The 23,084-nt window shown below is 32.2% G+C and overlaps 1 protein-coding gene across 2 annotated transcripts in view; it reads right to left on the bottom strand.

Annotated features, from left to right (window-relative positions):
• LOC105255023 overlaps positions 1-15,175 on the bottom strand; it is a 29,597-nt gene extending 14,422 nt beyond the window's left edge. Inside the window, exons 1-6 of one of the 2 annotated variants that reach the window (XM_025415158.1) lie at positions 14,757-15,175; positions 13,930-14,148; positions 11,649-11,752; positions 9,330-9,506; positions 7,601-7,783; positions 6,662-6,844 (exon numbers count right to left, since the gene is read on the bottom strand). In XM_025415158.1, the coding sequence (XP_025270943.1) occupies positions 6,662-6,844; positions 7,601-7,783; positions 9,330-9,506; positions 11,649-11,752; positions 13,930-14,148; positions 14,757-14,956 (1,066 nt within the window). In that variant the 5' untranslated portion in view covers positions 14,957-15,175. The remainder of the gene's footprint in view (positions 1-6,661; positions 6,845-7,600; positions 7,784-9,329; positions 9,507-11,648; positions 11,753-13,929; positions 14,149-14,756) is intronic. The other variant, XM_025415159.1, reaches the window with a different exon arrangement.
• Positions 15,176-23,084: the final 7,909 nt, after the last annotated feature.

Here is a 23,084-nt window from a genome sequence, read left to right as displayed (position 1 = left end):
AATCGAAAATTACACAAATTCATTGATTAATTAATCTTTTCGTGTATTAATAGAAAGAGGAAAAACTAATATTTGCATTAGAAAATATTAGTAAAATTATCGTATAATTTATAAGTTTTTTATTTTCTATTTACACATAATATGTGAAAAAAACAATTGGCTAGTTTTCATTTGCAATCAAATTTTTCTAATTGTTCAACATAAGCCAAATGCAAAAATCTATATCAATGTACTTAACTTTTTAATTCATGTATATTTAAAAATATATCTAAAAAAATAAATATATTTTTGTAAATACATTTTTTCGGAATTTTGGTCCTTTTTTCTTATCTCTTAGTTTTGCGTTACTATTTTACATTTGATGCGATAATTTTTTATATTTTTTTTGTCAATCATGATAAATATTAAGATTGTAATTATATTTAATGTGTTTTCATTGTATGTTAATCCATTCGAAATTGTGATGAAACTGGGCGAACTGATGTTTATCATGACCTTGCATGACAAACATGTTATGAACGATTATGTAGTTGTAAACGTTTTAGTTGTTACAATTCGACGTAGATGAAGGAGCAAGCAAGAGAGAAAAACAGAGAATTATAAAAAATTCTCTTGATAAAAAATAAAAAAAAGAGAGAGAGAGAAAGGTAGCTTTATACAAACAATTATTATATTTTACAGAAACGAAGGATGCAAAGCGAGAGAACCAGTGTATCTCCACTTTTTAAGTAATTGTGGTTTCCGGCGGAATTAAAATATTTAATTTATTTATCTCCAAATGTTAAAAAAATGTTTTTATCTCTAAATAATAATCATCGGAAACTTTTTTGCAAATAAGACTTATCTCGATGAAAATCTCCTTTTGTAATTAAAATAAAATTAAAAATGATATAAAATATATTTCGCAACATATAATTTTATTAAGATTTATAAGTTCATAATTTCATAATTTTTATGAAACACACACAAGAGAGATTAATAAAAATTTATTGAATATTTTACTAAGTTTGTACATTAAATTGAGTTCGGTAATACATATTATTATGAAAATATGGTACGATAGAATTGTTGCAATTTTAATCCAGTATATCAATTAAATTTTGATTAAAAACTTTTGAAATCATACATTATTGACACTGACAGTTGAAACAACATATATTCTAAGCAGTATAGTTTAAATTCAATCGACTTATTTTATTTTATTTTAATTAGATTTTGTCCTTTTAAATTAAAATTTAAATTAAAATTTTGTTGTTTTAAATTAAATTTATAAAATTACTAATATTCCCAAAATCGCCTAAATGTGGAGATACCTCGTCACCGCTTGCGTTTCCTTCATATTCTCTCACTCCTCATCTGTTTCGTCACACATACCCTTCGATGTGCATTCCTCCTTCCTCAACTTCACCGCTAAGTCATTATAGTTGTCGGGTACAAAGTCCATCTACTCTCCCCTCCTTTTTGTTCCTCCTCCTCAAGCTATTCTTTTGTCTTGGTTAGCGACTTGTCAATTCTATTATTTATAAGCTAAGAGATCCCTCTTCGCGAACATTAATCGATATGTATTTCGGTCGCATTTCTCTTTTATGTCCACTTTTCCTTCGTCTTCTTTCTCCCTCCTTCTTGGTCGGAGTCTCGTGCAACTTCGTACCGTAGTTACGGCTCGTTAAAGCATAATTAACGGCTCAATTGCTTCTCACTGACTTTGCAATGAACTTTGATCATCACGCAACGCGCGCGTGTTCTCCAGAAATTGTAATTTGTAATCGCCAACCTTGATGATTCGCCTGCCCGCCAATTTCAACATCCTTCTTTGAAACTAGACCAGCGCATTGTCTGGAAACGCCCCGCTGATCTTTATTTTCGACGAGATTTAATCTCGGATTCGGGACTTTTCTTATCTTCGCAGTTTTTATTATCGCCAGATCCTCCTTTCTTCAAGAATTACCAAACTTCAGTGTCTCTTTGGCGATTCTTTCTTACAGAACTTGGAAAGAATCACTTCTTTCGAAACGATCTCTTTAAAAAGTCTATCTGATTTTTTTACTAAGACTTGTCTGATTTTATTGTAAGAAAAATCTGCCCATTTTTCTCGTATTAATCTCGTATCTTAGAACATTTTTTCACAAGTTTCTTTTTCAAACATAGACTTTTTAGAGAAAAGTTACTTTTTCCAGAAGAAATGGAGATCTCTCTCTTAAGGGAGGAAGACTATCTTTTATCGGACAGTCTCCGGGATTTTTTCAAAAAGAGATTCATGAGACATTCCTTTTAAGAATTCTCTTTCTCTTGATGAGTTAAAAATTTAAAAAAATCACTGTTTCTCTGGCATATCAATTCTTCGTCTTTCAAGAATCTCCTCCTTTCGAGCAAGGATTTCTTGTAAGAAAAAGAAACGCTCTTCATAGAATCAAAGCATCCTTTTCAGATGAAAGGGCATTCTTTTCAGAATGGCCTTTTTCCTTCAAGAACTTCGTTACTAGATCTGCAGTCTCTTCGGCATCCGATCGAAGCCGAGCAATTTTTCGCGAATCTATTCGACAGCAATTTCGCTACGTGATCCCGCGGTGACCTTGACTGGCGTTCCGAGGCGAGGTGGCGGGCAGGTCTCCTCTTGGTGATTCTCCCGACACCCCCGCGCGTGCGTGGTGGTGATGCGTGATCGCGGGTATGCGTGCGTACGTGAACGTGGACACGAGCTCTCCATTGATGAACAAAGGGCGGTCGGTGATGAGGGATACGCGACGCCGTATATGCTGGGAACGCCGATGGCGACTGGAAGAGGTTCCCCTTGCTTGGCATCGGTGGCTCACGTTGTTCCTCCACCTCGACGAGGGGAACTCCGGGTGCCGTGGTGAGGGCAACGAAGAGAGAGGGAAATACATTCATCCACGGGTGGGAGTAAACAGGGCCAAACGTTGCACCTCTCTTTCCTTCCCATTCTACCTTTCCTGTTCTCGACGCGCTCGTCGAAAACAAGTTGGCCGCTCTCTTGGAGCATGATAGGTCGATGTAGGCATGAAGTGTCGGATTCATGAAAAATATCAAGAATCGTTTTCGGTGGCGGGTAATAAATAGTTACACGTATGTTATGGATATGTGATATTTTTTTTCAGTTTGTGTATCGGAATATAATAATTAGTAACTATCTGCAGGAAATTTGATAAGTTGACATCAGAAAACAAAACTTTGTGATAATATATATGGAGCACCAAAGTTTAATAATCTTGCATCGAAACTTCACAATTTTGCAACAGATTTAATCATTTTTATTGGAATTTAATAATAACGAGTTATGTAATATAATGAAAACATATTTATACATATTTTAAATATCTCTGCATATCGAGAGATTTAATAACTAGAGCATTAAATAAAATTAAAAAATCTGATAAAGAGCGAAGCATTTTGTTTATTTTATATTTTATATTTCTATTCGAGAATTATTTCACATAGATTTCTTTAATTTTAAATTATATAATTAATCTATATAATTTTAAGCCATATAATCAACATTGTTAATCAACATTGAATGGCTTAAAATTTGAATATGTTCTATATAGGGGAGGTTGCGATATATCTCTCCTATTCACTTTACAGCTTCGCTAATACACTTAAACAAAGTTTTCGTTCCAGCAACAGATCGAGGCTGAACTTTCGCGGAGCCAGCTCAATCGGGGCAGCTGTGTGTGTCGTTTTATTCTGCTAATTCTAAATTTATCACTCGGGGAGGGACTAGAGAGAGAAAGAAAGAAAGATAGGAGAGGGGTCGGAAGCATCCCCACCATTCCTATCGTTTTGTACTCCCCTCAAGAGACCAAACGCGATCATTTTTCTTCTCTCTCTTTCCTGCTCGTTCGCGCTTTTTCACAAAAAAAATACAAATAACAGGAACAATATTGCAGCTGTACAATTCCCGAATTATGTATGCATCTGCTTTGAATGCATCCACGCGTATTTCACGAAACTGAAACATTCTTTCCTCGATGAATGGAAAATCCGATTGCATTTATCGGAAAATTGGGATCCGTTTCGCGTTAAAATGTATTTCTTCTGGAATTGTGTGAAATCGGTTTTGTTTCGAAAATAATTGAAATGAAAAAACGTATCCGCGCTTGAGGATTATTTTATTTTGTTATTTTTTTACGATTTCTCAATTTACATCAATTAGTTACTTTTTTCATATTTTTCCTATCTAGTTTCTTAATTTATAAAGAAAAATTGCAGTTTTCTAAGATATTTCAATGTTTCTACTATGTATTATAAGTTGCCGGAAATTCTCTCTCTCACATTTTACTTTATTTTTTATTATATAACAATATTGATTGGCTCTTTGAAAAGAGATTTAATCTCGTAGCATTTTAGGGAATATAAAGTATAAAGAGTCTTTTTTAATAATGCAGAGAAATATTTTCCAAATTTAAAATATTCAGAAAGAAAATACATAATTTAATGAATAGAGCAAAATTTAAAAATGTAATCCTTTTCGTCCCTTATTAATGATTAATGACTCGTTGATAATTAATTCTTATCGAAATCCGAATGCGTCATAAACGCGAAATTAATTAATTCAGAGATCACAATGAATGCAAAAGTTCAACAAGATCACTTCGCTTGCGATATCGATTGTGCTTTAATCTAGTTTAAAAGAAAATAGAATATTTGTATATAATTCGCTACTTGTATAATCTAAATCACCGCGTACTTTGCTTCAAAACCATCAATCATAAACAAAATTCACTGATAATTAATAAATAATGAAAGTATTATTCGAACTTTTAGTTAGTGACTAACTAGAAACTCAATTTTTAAAGTTTATTGTTAGTCATTTGTCACATTTTTGTGTAATAATTATTGACTCATAGATTTATGAAAATAATTTAGCAATGTAGCAATAAAATTATGTACGATTAAATGTAAGTTTATAAATGAATTAGTTACCTTTTGGACGAACTTACGGCGAACTTGTTCGAGTTTTTTTAGCGCGAGCGACGTCTTTCCAAAACACGATATATCGAACACAACGGGTCTATATTTTTGCGAATTTCAAATTTACAGCGCGTATTTTTTCTCGCGTCCAAAGAGACACGTGGCGTCCAGACGACTGGCATCGGGCGACAACGATGACGAAGACGATGTATGGTTGCTTTGCGAACCCTCTCTGCCCTAAGATTCTCTCTCTTTCTCTCGAAATTCATCCTTGTCTTTCCTTCCCCTACCGAGAGAGTTACATCTCGGTTGCTCCCTTCCCCAAAGTGGGATTCCCCACCATGTTCCCCGAGGGGGAAGAAAGTCCCCTCGATGGGCAGCCATAGGTAGCGATGGCATTCTGTCCGATTCTGGTACTGACGAACAAAAGCCTGAATACGCCCTTTATTATATCGCAAAAAATGGCTAAAATACTACTATGCGACGATTCATAATGGCACACATGTACGCTCACGTTATAGTCCACACTCTTCGAGTTTATCTTTCTATAGCTTTCGTTTTATTTTATTATTTATCTATCTTCAATTTTTATTTTTCTTTTTAAAAGATAGAAAGCGAATGTAAAACTCTTAAAGATAGAATCAAGTACTCGAAGAAATTTTTGATAAAAGCTTTAGATCAGATTGGCTTTTATTTTTCTCCTCTATGTTTAATTTTCCTTTTTTTATTTAATAAAATATATTTGAAAAAGAAAGAATTTTAGATAATATTATTTAAATTAAATTCAATATAAAGAGCATATTTTTACAAAACTCAATTTGGTGGTATATTTTAAAATTTTCAATATTAAGTAATATTGAATAAGAATTTATTAAGCTAATTTATTGCATGAAATATAGTAACTTTGATATTGAAAAGATATTAATTTATGATTATTTTATAACATAAACAAATAACTTATGAAAATTAAGATTTTAATGTAACTATTTACGACACAAAAAATTGTAAAGTATGGATTTTTGTGCCATCACTAGCTACTGGGTTTCCTGTAAGGACCGTATCGATTATCTCAGGCGCCTACGTAAATTGTGCTGATTATTGTGTGAATTCAACGATTGCGCGTGTTCAACCTACGCGTGGGAGTTTCAAATTACTGGTAGAGAAGAACACGTTCTATGTCCATTAATTTGGGGTTGTAAAATGTAGATAGTATCGAGCGAGACGAGGGTTCGAAATGTTATGTCCAACAAATTCAAAGGACAAAGAACGAGATATAAATTTCGAATCTACGATTAATCAACGCTAACTTTCATGCGAGTCCGATTTCCGATCTATCAGTCATATTAAAAAAATTGACTTAATGGTATCAATAATTTATGAATTTGAATTTATGAATGCATGGTAAAAAGATTTAAATATATCAATGGTTCTTTTTTTATTTTGCATGTTATTTTATGCATGAAAAAAATGCATATTCGCGTATTATTTGCATGCGCGCTTCGCGTTTACATAAAAATTTAATTCAAAGCAGTGGTAAATTTTAACAGAGAAAATAAAATATATCTTAAAATGAATATATATTAGAATATTATAATATATAATAAAATATATGAATACATTTTTCTGGTAATATAACAGAACAGTTGATGAGTAAAATATGTCAAATACGACGCAAATAAATAAAAATATAAAGTAAAATATAACATAATGGATTTATCAGGAAAATTCTTACCCACGCAAGCAGGCAACTTAGTGGTGGTCTCGTTCCATTTGCCATTCTTGCACTCGAGCGTTCTTTTTCTTTCTTTGCTGTCGGGAAACACGCTGCCCGACTTGCATGAGAATGTCCGCGAAGTCAAAGTACCGTTCGACACGTAACTTCCGTTCGGCGCTAAGATCTCCGGACAGCCTAATGCTGTAAGCATAAGTTCATTTTCACTATGTCCTTGCCTTCACCTGCATTATTTCTAGACTAGTTCCCCATTAACTCTAGTGACTGGTTCTTTGCTAAATTTTCAAATTACAATCGGTTATTCCTCGTTTAAAATTTTCATTATATGTAGGACTTTTTAGATAATTTTGAGCACTTTGGCGGGACTAGTAAATACTTAATAATTTTAATCACATTAAAATGGTTCTTGTGTTTCTAGAAAATGTAATAATAATTCTGCTAAATTCTATCTTGAAAATTTTTGTGTGACTAGTATATATATATATATATATATATATATAGTTAGTTGAATTATATGTATAATATTCCAGGATAATTTTAATGTTGTCTTCTAGATACGTCTAGACGGTGCTATTTTAAACGTAATTTACCATCAAATATTAGAGAATCTTTTTTAAATATAAGTTTGATATTGTCGGAGATATTGTCTGGATTAAAAATTATCCTCAATTATCTCAAAATAAAATTAAACGCCAAAAAATACAGTCTTATTTAAACTTTTCGGAGAACTCAATTGCATCAAAATGCTAATTTCATCCGAATAATAAGGATGCAAATAAATTTCGTATAGACCTGTCTTTTTTGCGAGGCATAAAATAATAAAAAAGATACATATCTTCCTTAAAATTATTCTCGATTTATTGCATAACAATACGTGTTTTCGGGACATTTTATATCGCCTTTTCGGGAGAAATCGATTTGAAATTTTTTCTCGCTTACCTTGATACTGCAGCAAAAAGCCTCTGGCGCTGTAGAGCCTCCTGGAAGCGACGAAATCGAGCGTCAACACATTCGAATTCGAAACGATCCGAGTACCGGCCGCGGTGCCGCAGAACTCGAAGAGAGTGCTGCCACGATCTCGCACTCGCACAATGTCTACGCAACTTCCGTCCATCTGCGGGCCTGCGGAAATTTATCTCCAATTTTCTATCTAAAGTTTATTTACGCAGCGTGTATAAAATCAAACCGGTCTGATGGGTTGTTTATTTTTTCGGGAACGATTGATGCAATCCTTTAATTGGATCGAGCCATGTGTTCAATATCAAAGTCATTATTTGATAAAAATAGAGATTGCAAGAAGCGAGCAAAAATCCTTAGCATATGTATTAATGTGTATTAAATCATGCATATGAAATCTTCGAACGATAAATAGTATCTAATCGTTTTATTTTTATAATTTAATAGAAAAATTTGTCGGCATATTTTCTTATGGATATTTTCTTTATCGATGATATTTGTTACAGATCTGCGTGAATTATTTATGCGAGATCATGACCTTAATAATCCACGTGAAATCGTGATCAATAATCATAACAATTGCTCGATTCAATAGAAAACTTCGATTTTTTCAATTGTAGAATATCTCGTGTCTTATATTTCTTCTCATATCCTTTTCATATATTTATTTCATTATTTTATCTTTAACTTCTAAAAAGCCTCTGGCATATACAAGCGAGCATCGTTTTATTTTCCTGAACGCAAATACCTTTTTCAGCTTTAGTCGCACATTATATCGAAAGCATAAAATAACATGTTTATTTATATGTCCACTTGTCATCGACTTTTATATCGCGTAAAAGTTTGATATATCTCACTTTAGTTACGTAAATTTATTTGATATATTTTAGATACTCACACACGCGATTATAACGTGGATGTAATTTCGAACATTACAAACGTCGGAAATAAATGTTTATTATACATTATTTATTATACATTTATGTCCTTTTAATTCTCAACAATAACGTTTTAATTGACGTATATAGTAATATTAATTCACTAATGATTTTTATTTTATTCGTACGTTTGTATTTCTAAAATATCTTCTAAAAAAATATTAGTTTATAATATTAGTTTTTAATATTTATATCCATAAATATTAAACTCGTAATAATATTGCAACAGTTGAGATATAATATTTGTTAAAACTCCTTGGCATATATTTTTCTGAGGCAATGTATGCGAACAAGTGCATAATATGAAAATCATTGGCGAATATCATGAATATTACATTACAACATGACGTCAATCAGGTTGATTTAATCAATTGAATTATAAATATAATGCTATAATTGCGAGCCATTTAATTGTTAATGAGCATGTTACAATTATTTACGCATGTTGCTCAGGAAATAAAAATTTTGTCAATTTGAATGCGGTTTCCTGAATTCGATGCCCAAATATAAAAAATGAAACCAATAAAATTCGACATTTTTTTTCACAATTTTCAGTTGTTAAATATCGCACGTGACATCGAAGACGTGAAATACCATGTTTATTTATACGTGTCATCCACCTGTCATCGATTTCTTTATCATGTGCATATGATTTATGTCTCAAATATGTAATGCGTAATATATACGCACTTTGCGCAACGACTATAAATGAAAACAATCCTACTTGTCGTAGGAGAAAATTTTGGGATCGCCGGATTAAAATTTGTGCTTACCGCGGATGTTTAAATCATGAAAGATCAGAACTATCCTCTGACCCGGAAATGTCCTGAAGGTCCATCCACACGCACTTTGTCCAAGATAATACAGCGGATAACCCGGTGTGTTGATATAACCTCCTTCTCCGATGGTCACCTTCACCTCTTGGTTGCAATATCGTTTAACCGCAGCTTCTGCAATTAATCAATAATTAATTTTTTATATAATTTACCGATACAGTATTCTATTTATATAGTATGATTTTATCGATTCGTGTATGAAAGAGAGGTATAAGAGGTTAAAATATTGAATATAATTATTTATTCAAACAAGAAATAAATAACATAAATTAAAAATTGAACATAATTTTGGATACTCCACAATGATAAATAATTAAAACTGTCGCAATTTACATTCAATAACTTTAAATTATTTATAATAATTTTTTATTTAAAATGATTTATAATATTCTCTAAAATAATTACATACAATATGATTGAATTACGACGTTTAATTTTTCGAATAATTTGTCACGTGCGTTTATAAATCGTGTTAATTCAATGGCACCCCGTCCAGATGTCCACCTCCTAATTAAATCTCTCCCAGTAACAAATCATCACAGATACAATTCGGTTGTTCTCGAAAGGAATTATTTTCGGAGTAGGGAGGGGCAGCAGAATAATAGGTCACGCGTTTCTGCAACCATAAGGCCGCTATTAACAGCTGCATCTGTTGCGGTCCATTTGTCGCTATGCAGTACAATCGCAGGATAGCATATTTCGCCGGGCCAAAAGGTGAGGGTGTCCTTGTCCCAGTTTCGCGGATAAGGGGTGCCATTTTGGAGGGGATGATTCGTGCTAGTAGTGGTAATAAGGGCAAGGCAGGGGAAGTTGGTTCTCTGTCTCTTCCTCCTCCTCTTTCCTTATTTCTCTCTCTCTCTCTTTGCTTCTGCCATTTCTCCTTCTCTCTCTTGCTCCTGAATAGAAGGCAGTTGTATTTATGCATCGTTTCCGATTCTCATCCAAGCGTGACGACCTTCGCAAGGGAATGTTTTGTCGAATCGTGAATTCTTCTCGTTGGATTTATTGATTCATGTTTGTCTTTGTTTAATAAAACATTGCACCTTCAATTGAAACTTTGAAAGTCTCAAATTATTCTCGACGTCAATGTTTCGATAGATAATTTGGTTTGGTAAACTTTATTCTTGAAAGATCAGCATAAATTTAACAAATGTAAGTCATTAAGAAATTGTGAAGGAAAAAATATCCTTTTTAGAAATTTAAATAATATAAAGATTAATATAAAATTTGCTTATAATTGTTATAAATAATTTTCTCTCTCTCTCTCTCTCTCTCTTTCTATATATATATATATATATATATATATATATATATATATATAAAATATATTTTCAGAAAAATATAAATTTCTAAAAAATTTTATATCGGACATTAAATAAATATTATTTATTTAAAATGAAGAATTATGAAAAATGCAATTTAGAATCTATAGATCTAAAAAATTATAATATCTGAGTATATCTTTCTGTTACGCAATAAGTAATTATATTGTATCGTAACGCACATGTTCCCCTAATTTTTCATTTATTCATTACTTCCAACGCATACTTTTGTAAATAAGAAAAGAAAATCACTGAATAATAAACAAGTCAACTCAAAACGTCACGTTTCTCTCATTTAACTCTCGTAAAGAGCTTCCACATTACGTGCAATCCCATAGAACATCAGGATTACATATATATTTTGCGGCATGTATTGTCCACACCGGATGCATTAGATGCACCGTTTCATGTTTGTCGGCTTTCGGGGAAATATCATGGCACACGCTGTCGATCCCACGGTCAATAAAGATCGAGCATATATCGCCGACAGCTGGCTGACTACGGCCAAGATAGAAATCTGAGGTCATTTTTATCGGACGCGCAGCACGTGACGTGTCGTGCATTTTGCGTCATCACGGGCGTGGGAGGATTCAGAGAGATTCAAGCTTGCTCGCTCGTTTTATCAAGTTCCGCTGATCATTGATTGCGCACGCCCGAAAATTGATCGTAGAAAAATAGAGGGGCTTTATCGCTGATAAATAAAGCTAGATTATTAATATTGGACGTGTACCGTGTGTATCAAACATCTGTGAGGATAATTTTACACGAAAATCTGTACTATCATGATTGTTCAAAATTAATAAAAATCAGGAATAATAATAATAAAATCGGAGATATTCATGAAATTATTTGCCGTTTGTTAAGACATAAATTTATATACGTCAATAGCGTTATAATGTTTACTATATTTTTAATATAATGAGAATATACTCACCTGGTATGCAAGCATATTTCAATAAGATTTCACCTGGAATCCAAGAATGCGCTCCTGGTTGATCAATGGTCGCGTTATAGCGACAATGTTTTTGGCCGGAACATCTAAATCACATTGGAAAGTTGCATTAATTTAATAAAAGAAATGACAGAATACATTCATTAAAAAAATATTTTGAAAAATAATTAATAATATTAAATTTTGCACAACATAAATATAAAAATATTTCTCTCATTCTTTTCTTTCTCTTATAATAAATTATTTTTTAAAACTTTTATTTATTCTCCGGGATACATGAACAGATCGAAACTCGGATACTATCGATTGTTCGATGGCCGCCAATTAAATAAGCAACGTCGGTCATTAGGGGCTGCGAACGCGACCTGACAAAAGCAGCCCTGGGCATTTCTAGGGGGATGGAATTTAGGGGAAGAATCGCGATTGTGTTGCCGCGATCCTTGTTGCTTGAAAGTAGAAGTGAATAATAGACGAGGGTGGTTTTCACCCCTTTAGAGAGGCCTCGCTGCCTCACCCTTCTCGTCCACATTTTCCCGTTGATTTTATCGGTCCATGGACGGAAATAAAAGGGAAATAACATTTCATTCCCTTTTCCTCCTCCATCTCGCAAGGAATCTTTTTGAATTTTTTAGTCTTGCCAGCGTAGATTCTTAAATTGAAACTTCTATACCATTATTTTTTTCACGTAAAAATAAATCGTCCTGTTTGTTGCTAAAGTTTACAAAGGTTAATTACTATCTCTGAAAACTTAAAACAAGAAAAATAGTTTTCTAAATTAAAATTTACACAAAAAATAAACAAAACGAAGTACGAACGTACTCCTAATGTCGACAATTATTATTATAGAAGAGAAATGAGAAAATATGTTTTAAGATTATTTTATTATTTTTTAATTATGAAAAAATTTGCTCATCTTACCAAAAATTACATTTTCTTTATCATTATTATTATTATTATTAAATTCAAATTTTTCGTTACTGTTATAGTTTTTCTTATTTTTAATAATAATAATTTTTAATAATAAATAATAAATTTAAATGATTTGCTGTATTTTATATTTTTTGCGAATTTTAGGTTTTTCAATATAAAATCTATATGTTCGATTTGCCGCGAAGGATTTAGTGCGATTTTAGTAATGCAAAATTTGCATCCCTCGCATTGCGATCCCCATTTGTGGAATTCTCGGAGCGTGATGCTGTGTAAACGTAGGGGAGGAGGCGGCCCATTTAGCGGAGATTGTTTCTCCTTCGGCGATCATCCGACGCGCATTTCAGAGAGAAGGGAGGAGAGGGGGGCAATTATTGCTTTAGGAATGCTTTTATCCTCGCACATCAAATGTCGAGATTTCACTCTCGACCCTCGACGGCTCTCGAGTACGCGACGAGCGGTGGATAAAAACGATGGGTATCGGGTGAAAGAGCGAAGGGGGTGACTCGATCAAGTGGTTGTAGTCTCGACTACGTTTCGCAGTAATCGTGTGACTTTTCAATGATATATTTCTCTAAAACGTTAATGCGGTTTTTGTGTCGTCGCTTGATCGTCTTTTATATTTAATCGAATATATTGATCAACATGATTTATTATCTAAATTACGTTAATTTATTATATAATAATATTATATATTTTCTCTAAACTTTTTATATTTTATTTATTAGAACGAGAGATAGAAAATATACAATATATTTATATTATATATTGTAAAATATTATATTAATGTATCTTATAAACACAAAATTTTCACAACTAACAGCTGAGAAGAATTTAATCGCTTGATTTGATATCATATTCTCGATCATTTTTTTCTGCAGGAGTCTATTGCAATGTTTGTAGTTGACAATAACGGAATAAGAGTCGTTTTCTAGGACTGCGGTTTACCTCAGATCTCGATTGTAACCAAACGTTATCTTGTATCATGGAATATTTGTTATGGACAGAAGTTTCGATATCGAGAACCATGAAAATTCTGGCCAGCTGATGAATCGTAAATAAAAATCAGCAAAAAAAATTGCTAATTCGCGAATGCAATTGAAAGATCTAATGCAATATGATGTAATTGTTTTTGAGACTTCGAGAAAAATAATTTAAATATATAATTTGTTCAACTTTAAAGATTAACCGACTTTTTAATATATTTTTTATTCTTTAGAATAATTTCTAAATATATCTAAAAATGTCTAAAATTATAAAAAGATGAATTAGAATGCGCTGTTGTATTGAACGCTTAAATTATAATATGATATTGGAATGAATACTATTGGTTTACCTTTTATTTAAGGACGATCGAATATCGACGACGTCGGCTTTGTTGTCCTCGTCGTCAAGGATATAATTTCCTTTAAGCTCTCTCATATCTATCCATCGTCGTGTGCTACCTTTGTGTTCCCACATCCTCAGTTCTTCCAAATTTTTTTCCTTCAAACATAATTCTGTATGATTCGCGTGATATTCCGCTTGCAAGATGAATATAAACGCTTTCAATGATCTGTAATTACGAGAATATTTGTATAAACAAAAAAAAATTTGAATAAACAAAATAATCAATTAGAAAAAAATTTAATGAATTTAAGTTAATAAAAACGTTTTAAACGATAATATAGCTAATTTTAAATATTTTATTATATTTTTGATTGTATCACTTTGAAACAATCTTTTCGTATCAAGCTAATTTGATTGTTTTATGGAATATTTAAATTATGTAACGTTACAGAAATAAAGTCCGCTGGAAAACTGAAATTAAATAATTGAATTGAATATGAGTTGAAAAATTGAATTTGAAAATTCTGACAGCTTAAGAATTTGCTTATATTTAATAATTAATTTAGTAGAGAAAATAAATACGTTAGAGAATAAATACGTCTTAAATAAGATATAAAAATGCAATATTTTTCAAGTATTAATAAATAAATAGGATAAATAGGAGATTTCTACATATTTCTAATATAATAAATTCTCGCGTATAAGTAAATGATATGCGGAATAGATTATCCGCAAATAAGTTAATTTTTTCATAAAATATCCCGTTACAAAGTTAAGTATACTTTCTTAGCTTTAAAAATTATTCGCGACGCGCAATAAAGAATGCTAACGAACCTGCATGTTAATCGAAGCAGACCGTGAGAACACCTCTGTTCCTGGATGACTTCCATGTATCCTCCGTGCAATTTCACGGCCTTTAGAATTCTGCCAAATGGAGCCTGGGTGGTGACGATAATCCTGGACGAGGAGCATGCTGCAAGCGTTATCAGCAGCACCAGGAGACTCGTTAGAGTCGTTGCTGCCGGCCACGCCATGATGGCTGATCATTACAGTGACCTAAAAGTCGTCCACACGAGTTTCGCCTTCGGAAAAGGGCTTAAAATTAACCCTCAAGTGTTCTCCGATAAGCGAAATCTCTTCAGAAGGTAGATGTGCACTTTCGCTTCTTCTTTTAAATTCTCTCACGGCCACTTGAGTTGCAGCTCTGCTACCCGAAGAAGGTCGATGACCTCTTGTCTTGACCGAGAATTCGATCCAACTTTATTTTCTCTGATCTCAAATAACTATTTTTAAAAATATAAGGAAAAATAAGTGAGTTGATTGTTTGAGATAAGTTGAAGTCAGAAATTGGACAAAAAATATTAATATTTTATCACGTTTTTTAACATAATGGCTTATTATATTTATTTCATGACACGAATTTTTAGAATCGATAGAATGAAATTTTGAATAACTTTAGATGAATAATCCGGTTATATTCTACATTTTAATAAAATTAAATATTAAAGTCTTTTAATTGAAAATAAAACAAGATAATGGCTTATGATAATGTTAACGGAATAATTCCTTATACATAATTAAATTTTTAAGTAAGTTCTTTAATTAAGCTATCGCGAATTATATCTTTCATATCATAATTTTGAACTAGAAGTTTTAAAATTAATATTAATTAAATTTAATATACAACTTAAGACAAATTTGAAATAAAAAAATTGACATGCATCTTGTCTCTATAAATCAATCGATCGAGACTCACTTTTGATTGTTGAAAATTGCCAAGAATTAATGTTCGATCAACCGTGCTTCTCGAGACTGTAGTGCATGGATTGTTTTATTTCTCTATGATCTTTTACGATCTCTTCGATCGCATTTCTTTTATTTTCGGCCGCAGCAGATCTCGTAATTCTTTTTCCGCAATTGTTGCTTTACCGCGTTTGTTGGTGGGAATAAGTGGCCCCGTCGCGATCAATCGGCCATGGCCAAGTTTTAAGTAGACAACAGTAGCAACAACAACCCGTGGCGCCTCAAGGACGGGGATTAGAATAGTCTGGATAAACGCTTTCGCATTTAGGCACTCGCGGATGATGAAACGCGTTCCCGATTCACTACTGGAGATATTGTCAAACGCATTGATTAATTAACGCGATTAATTACACTCATAATTTTGTTCGATTATTTCTAGTCGATGGACGGTTAGTTATTTTTATAGATTATTTGATTCTAATTAATTGCTTCAATTTTAATTAGATGCTGATAAATAGATTAATTTTGTTCAATGAAGATATATTAAGTATGACGATCAATCGATTTTGCTTAGTATTAATTACACAGCCACGTTTAATTAAACTCAGTCAGTAAATGTTAAATATCTTTTCAATTAATTGATTGATTGTAATTAATTGATATTAGGATTATATTTTCATCAATTAATTTTGACTAATTAAATACTAGATATCAGTTATTATTGACACTTTTTAGATTTTTCTTTCTTATTAATAATTATATTTTTATTTGTTTGTTGATTTTTTAGCTTTATAATTACAGAAAATTGATAAAAATATATATATATGATATTAATGAATCTTCTTTCGATGACAATTTATATCAAAAATATTTTTACTTTTTTCTCTTTCAAAAACATTGTAACACTATAAAAAAGTAGTATAGTTTTAAGAAGTTATATTTTTCTTTTGAAAAGATAATTTTCTTCTTGAAAAGTTTCAAAAAGTGTTTTTAAAAAATGTTTGACGTTATTTTAAGTTTTAAACATTTTAAGTTTTCTCAAGATACTATATTGTTTAATATTTTCGAATTAGTAAGAGACAAATAACATAATATGTCATTTTGAACACCTCACTGATACACTTAACTTCCACGTAGAAAGACAAAAAAGATTTCAATACTTTTCGAAGATAACAATGATGGTTCCGACAGATAAAAGACGTTGCTTGGACACGACACTGTCTTGTTGACTTGATAGATGGAAAAATATATATCGATACTGTCTGCGTGAAATATTACTAGACATTGATTGATGTATTTGGCTCGAAAGCTAGAAAATGTTTTTTAACACTATTTAGCTAAAATACTAATATTAGACGATCGTATCTTCTAACACTGCGTTCGATCTTGATATTTAACGTTCATCGGCGTGATTAATCGAGTCCATAAATCGCGGCGTACGCGATTGAAAGAACAACCGCTCGTGTCGGCGATTCGCCGGCGTGTGCCCAAGTCGCTTGGTCGCCGACCAGCCTGATGACGCCTGCTTCTGCTGCTGCTGCTGCTGCTTCGCAGGCATTGACAAGCAAGTCTAAACCGAATTCCGCACCCGGAAGCGGCCGGTGGTAGTTTCGAGGGGGAAACTACCCTACTATACGCGTGCAGGGCACACCTCTCGGGGTCTCGCGTACCCTCGTGCCGTAGATTCGTGCCCCCGGTTCGTGCCGGTTCTGCCCCCCTTCGTGCCCCCTTTCGATCCGCTCGTCCCTGCATTTCTAACGCCACGCTGATTCTCTTTTCTTCTTCGTCGTTGATCCGGGCAGCTGATGCCGGCAGCTGAGGATTTTCGGGTTTTCGCGTGGATCGCACGGGATAAAGAATGACATGGGATCGATGAGGGATGAAGAAATCGAGAAATAAAATCTGTAGGTCTCTGGCGCGAATATTTCATGTAATTTAATTAAAACGTAAATTGTATAAAAATTTATTATCCCGTGAAAATAGCAACTTTATTTAGGAGTTCCTGAGTATCTGTGATTATTGGAAGATGTGGTTTATTTTTCGGGAGATTAATCTCTCTCTTTTCCCTTTGTTAGTTAGTGTCTTCCTTTTCCAGTAAGCCAGGCATTGTTTGATTTACGAGAGATCCGTAATCGATCCATTGTGATCGGCACGCGCGTTCTCGTAAACGCGCATCTGCGTTTCCACAGCGGAAACATTCAGGCCTCCGTCTGTCGTTTCGGGTTTACACCGGTTATCATCGATCCTCATTGTTAATGAATCAAGAAAGACGCTTTGAAACGCCTTGAAATCTCTCTTTAGACGAACAATCGAGGATTCTGACACGCGAGAAATCACATCTGCCACGAATACATACTTATCGTGTCATCCTTTAGAAAGAGATCAAGATGTTCCTTCCACAATTGATTAACGATCAATTATATAAATTTTTTTACAAGTTTGAAGCTTACTCAAAAATTACCAGCAAAGAACTCTTTTTAATTTCTAATATTAATTAAAAATTTTATTATTCATGAATTTCACTGTCTTGAAAGTGAAGAAGATCTAATATTAAATATAAAACTAGACATTTATATATGTGAAGAATAATTATAATTTTGAGTCATATATTTTGTTAAGAAAGATCATAAATTGTAAAATAATCCCTTTATATGTGTGAAGTCAGTTATTATAATATAAAATATAACAAATAGATCAGACGAAGTATAATAAGTTTCTATGGCGAATTATTGTGACTGCATTTTTCTAGCAATTTCAACTGACAAACCGCGAAATAACGTGCGAACGGATTCCACCCTCGAGGAACTTTCGCTTGCACGTGTTGTTGAAAATTAGATCGACATGTGCAACCGGTCACGGCTCGTTTAATCCACAAACTCAATGGAAGCTTAGTCAAATTATATTTCTAATTCCCCTCCGTTTCCTTTTTTTACCATACGCTTGAGGAAAGACTCTGATACTTCCATCCGTTTTGTTTTCAAAAAGATTTTATCGATCAAACACGGTCACACATTCTATCATTTTTTTTGCATTAAATTAATAATGATTCTTGCAAGTAAGCTGATTAAAAAAAATTCTAAAATAACATAAAATGTTAATTCTAAAATAACATAAAATATTAAATAATTAAAAGAAAATGTCAGATTTAGTTTGATTAAAAAATTTATTTAATTTTACTTAAGTGATTTATGATTTTATTAATCTGCAATTTTATTTAAAACAGTTTACTTTGTGATTAAAACAAGTTTTCCTTTTTTGAAAAGCTTTGCAGACATGAATTCATAAATTTGAGGCAATCTGCGACCCTCGCACGATCCTTAACAGGATTATGCGCCACGTGCGGATTCGTTTTGTTGCGTAAGAGATTTGTTCCTCTTTATCGATCAGCTGAGAGTTACATATTGCTCTTCATGTAAACTGTGAAGAAGAATTTGTGTGGGTGGAAATTCTCTCTCTCTCTCTCTCTCTCTCTCTCTCTCTCTCTTCTAATTTCGGCGTACATTATGTTTTTATCGTGTTCAAGGAGATCATATTTTTACTTTTCCGTCGCTTGAATATTTATTTTTTAAACAATATATGTACTTTGCAAGAAACGATTTTTCTTTATATTTTTTAATAATTGTTAAAAATAATTTTTAAAAATAATATAATTTTTTTTACATTGATTATTTTATATTGTTCATTACTTCTATATTTTTTGCTATTTGTTTTTTTTTTGCTTTCGTATATTTTATTAATTTTAAATAATACATGATAAAAGGCAATCAAAAATAAAAATTTTATCTTCCAGTTAAAAGGCACTGCCACTTGTTGAGAAAACCAGCAGAGTAATTTGGACGAAACGACTCTTGAAATATACAATTTTAGTGCGATCGATAGTTAGTGTTTTATGGCGCGCGTTAATAGCACAGCTTTGGCTTTCCTCCTCCTTACGTCAAACGCCCCTAAATCCCACGATGGGCGAATGACGCAAATGAAAACGAGCTGCTTTTGTCTGCGAAGCAAAGTAAACGATTTGCTTTCGCAAAATTCGTATGTAAAACTTTCAACATAAAACACATCTTTACTTTATTTGCTTTTTCTTGGAGAAAATGAGGAAGTGAACTTAAAGTTGTTTTGCAAATAAGCGTGAGAAAATGATAATCATAAATATTTTGAGTATCTTCTTTTACAAAGTAATTTTAATTTAAAAAATAAATTATTTGACATTAAACTTCCCACACAAAAATTAAAATTAATTTAGGAAATAGATTTAACAATGCCTAAATATTGACGTAACAATTTTAATAAGCATTAAACAAATATCATTTAGATAGTGTTTGAATAAAAATATGAATATTTAAGTTAGGAAGAAGCAAAGAGAAGAGAGGAAATTTTTCAAAGAGGAACAAGTAGAGTGGAGCGACAAGTCTGATTCTCGTGGTGAACGTTTTATTCAATTATAGTAATAATAAACGTCATCATCGTAGTAATAATAATCACCATAATCATCATAATGATAAGAACAATAATAATAATGGCAACGCGTACTCGCACGTGCCATACCGTGTCGTCAGCTACGCGCTACGTTTTTCACGTGTCACAATCGCTTTCTGGCACGTGATTTTATGTGTGATCATGTGTGTATGTAAGGTGATTTATTTTATTTTCTCGTATTTATTTTTTTTGCAACAACATTTTTTTCTCGAGGCGTACAATAAAGTGACGAATTATTCAATTAACGCAATCTGGCGCGCTGATTTCGCTTTGATCCATGCATCTTGTATCCGCCTATATGTGTACGTGGGTGGGTAGATGGATGTACCATGTACGTATGTCAGAAATGTATAAGTTTGATTGCAAAAGAGATGATCTATGAAACGCGTATGAACGAGATTTTACGTATGTACAATAGTAAAGTACGATTACAATTATACTGATTTTTTTTTACGTGTCGGTTTTAATGATGGGACGCGCTATTGCCATGTCACGCGGATCCTTATAATTTTTATCACGTCAAATTATAGATAACGTTAAAAAAGAAATTATCATTACTTTTCAGTTTAAAAAAATTATTTAAATTTCTATATTGTACTTGAATAAATCAATAAGAAAAAAATAATCTCGTGTGACATGATAACAGTATATTTCTTTTAATATTTCTTTCGCTTCTATCTCTTTCTCTTTCTCTTTCTTTCTTTCTTCGAATTGCAATAAAAATAAATGAGAGCTAGGAATTACGCGAGACTTTTTAATCATTTTCATATCCAATCTTTGAATGATAATAATATATATAAGATACTCTATAAGATACTCTGGATTTGTCTTTTTATAAGAAATAAAAAATTGTACAGTTTAAAGCCTTTTGGATCAGGGAATAAGGCAGAAAAGTATTTTACTTAGTTAAAAAAAGTAGGAGCGCATTAATAAAATTAAATAATTTATCATAATAAATTTTAGAATATATTACATTGCGAAAGTGGCTTCCACAAAATTTTAAATTTAAATATATAGCTGTATTTTATCGACCTAAATGAAATTTTCAAGGAAAATTCAGGAAAATTACTAGACCATCCACTTTCGTGTGAGAAAATTATCGGTTAGAAAGTATTATAAGAGAACTCACTTGGAACTAAATTTCGAGCACAACTTAATTAGTGCGTAAACGAAGCTGTACATGTTCGCCGATCGAAAATTTCGTGCTTGCATGCATGTGAAAATAATTAGAGATTAATTACATAGAAATTCGCGATGCTAATTAATTAATATTCTGTTTAATGTTGGTGTATTGCACAATTTAATCTTTCTCTCTTTACATCGCGTTATTTTATTTTTTTAATTATCTACCGTTATCTTCTTCTAAAACTCCTTTATAATTAAAGAAGGTCTTGAAAAAGTCTTGAAAAGGAAAAGATAGATTAAAAAAAAATAATTATGCACACTGTATTATTACACGTGATCATTTTTAAGCTCTACCGAGTGTCTCGCGATTTGTTTCTCTCGGAAGGCGGGAAATGGATTAGGGTTGTATATCAGATGTGTCTTACAATTCCAGTTCTTTGTCCTTCTCGCATAGCGCGTTCCCTAATAGTTCTCGATTTTTAAAAGCGATAAGGCATTATCGGATATGTCAGCTGAGATCTTCGAAACATTTTTCTGGGATTGCGGTACATCGAAAGCTTTACAAAAATATCTCATCTTATTTGATCTGTCAAGTCCCCTCTTATAGTGCTTTTTCGCTGTCGCTTTTCGAAATCCTCGAGCCACCCCTCGTCCTTTCTCGTCTTTCGAGTCCGGCGCTTAGAGTCTTTCTCATCTTATCTAACGAGACAAACTATTATTATTTTTTTTTCTCTCGTCCGAAAGGAAATGAGAAGCGCAAACTCGACTGTCTCGTTTCTTCATCTCGTTTTTCCTTTCTCAATATTTTCCGCTCATTGGCTCATCTGTAACATAGCGATTAAAGCGACTCGTGCTCCCGTGTGTATGCTACAAAAGAATAGCCAAGAAAAGATTTGAATATGCTCTGGGAAATTCTTTTCGATTTGTTGTTACCTTTTTTTTCTTTTCCAACGTGACAATATCAGTTGAAACCGCCATTATCGTTGATCGATATAATTAAGCACAAACTTTTTGGCACATTTGCTGAAATCTTTGATTAATCTCTTACGACATGTGTGTAATGGTTTCCTGATTAAATCGAAAATAAATTTTTTCTTAATGATGAAAGGATAAATTTATTACGATATAGGAACGAAAAGAATTTTTGTACGAATTAAATTTAATCAAGTATAATCAAAAAGTTTCTCTAAAATCTCTTATCTCACATTTAATTTAAATATTTAACTGATTATATATTATATAAATATTAAACTGATTATATTTAACTGATTATATATATTTAACAAAAACAATTAAAACTTTAATTATACTTTATATGCAAATTTAGTTGGGAAAAATACATAGAATTTATACGTGCAATTTGCATGTATTGTACCATGTGCCAAGAGATTAATTGCCTAGATACTGTAGTTAAATATTTCCCTTTGCTTCGTTTGTGGCTCGATTTGGCATTTGTACAACAGCACAATTGCTCGCACGCGTATATTCTACAATTTTTATTTTTGTTTTAATAGGAAAAATCGTGGACAATCGAGTTATTTTCTGAGATGAGCAATTATCATATTAAAATACATATTTCATTATTATTTATTTTCTCTTTATCGCTTACTTAGATGAATATAATATTTAATAGTTTTCATGTCTTCGAGTTTCTCAGTTATTCGGATTATTTCATGATTTGCATTTACTTGTCATTTACAGAATAATGCACATTTACGAGACTAAAATGCATTCTTGTTGTTCAGATAAATTTTTTCCATTCGAGGAAAAAGAATGAATTTTGATTTTTCGCATATTATGATTATTATATATTAGTAA

Source organism: Camponotus floridanus, unplaced genomic scaffold (assembly GCF_003227725.1).
Source record: "Camponotus floridanus strain SB8 unplaced genomic scaffold, Cflo_v7.5 scaffold99, whole genome shotgun sequence".
NCBI classification, from domain to species: Eukaryota; Metazoa; Arthropoda; class Insecta; order Hymenoptera; family Formicidae; genus Camponotus; species Camponotus floridanus.
Note: the sequence above shows the minus strand (reverse complement) of the source record. Positions and strands in the feature narration are given on the sequence as shown.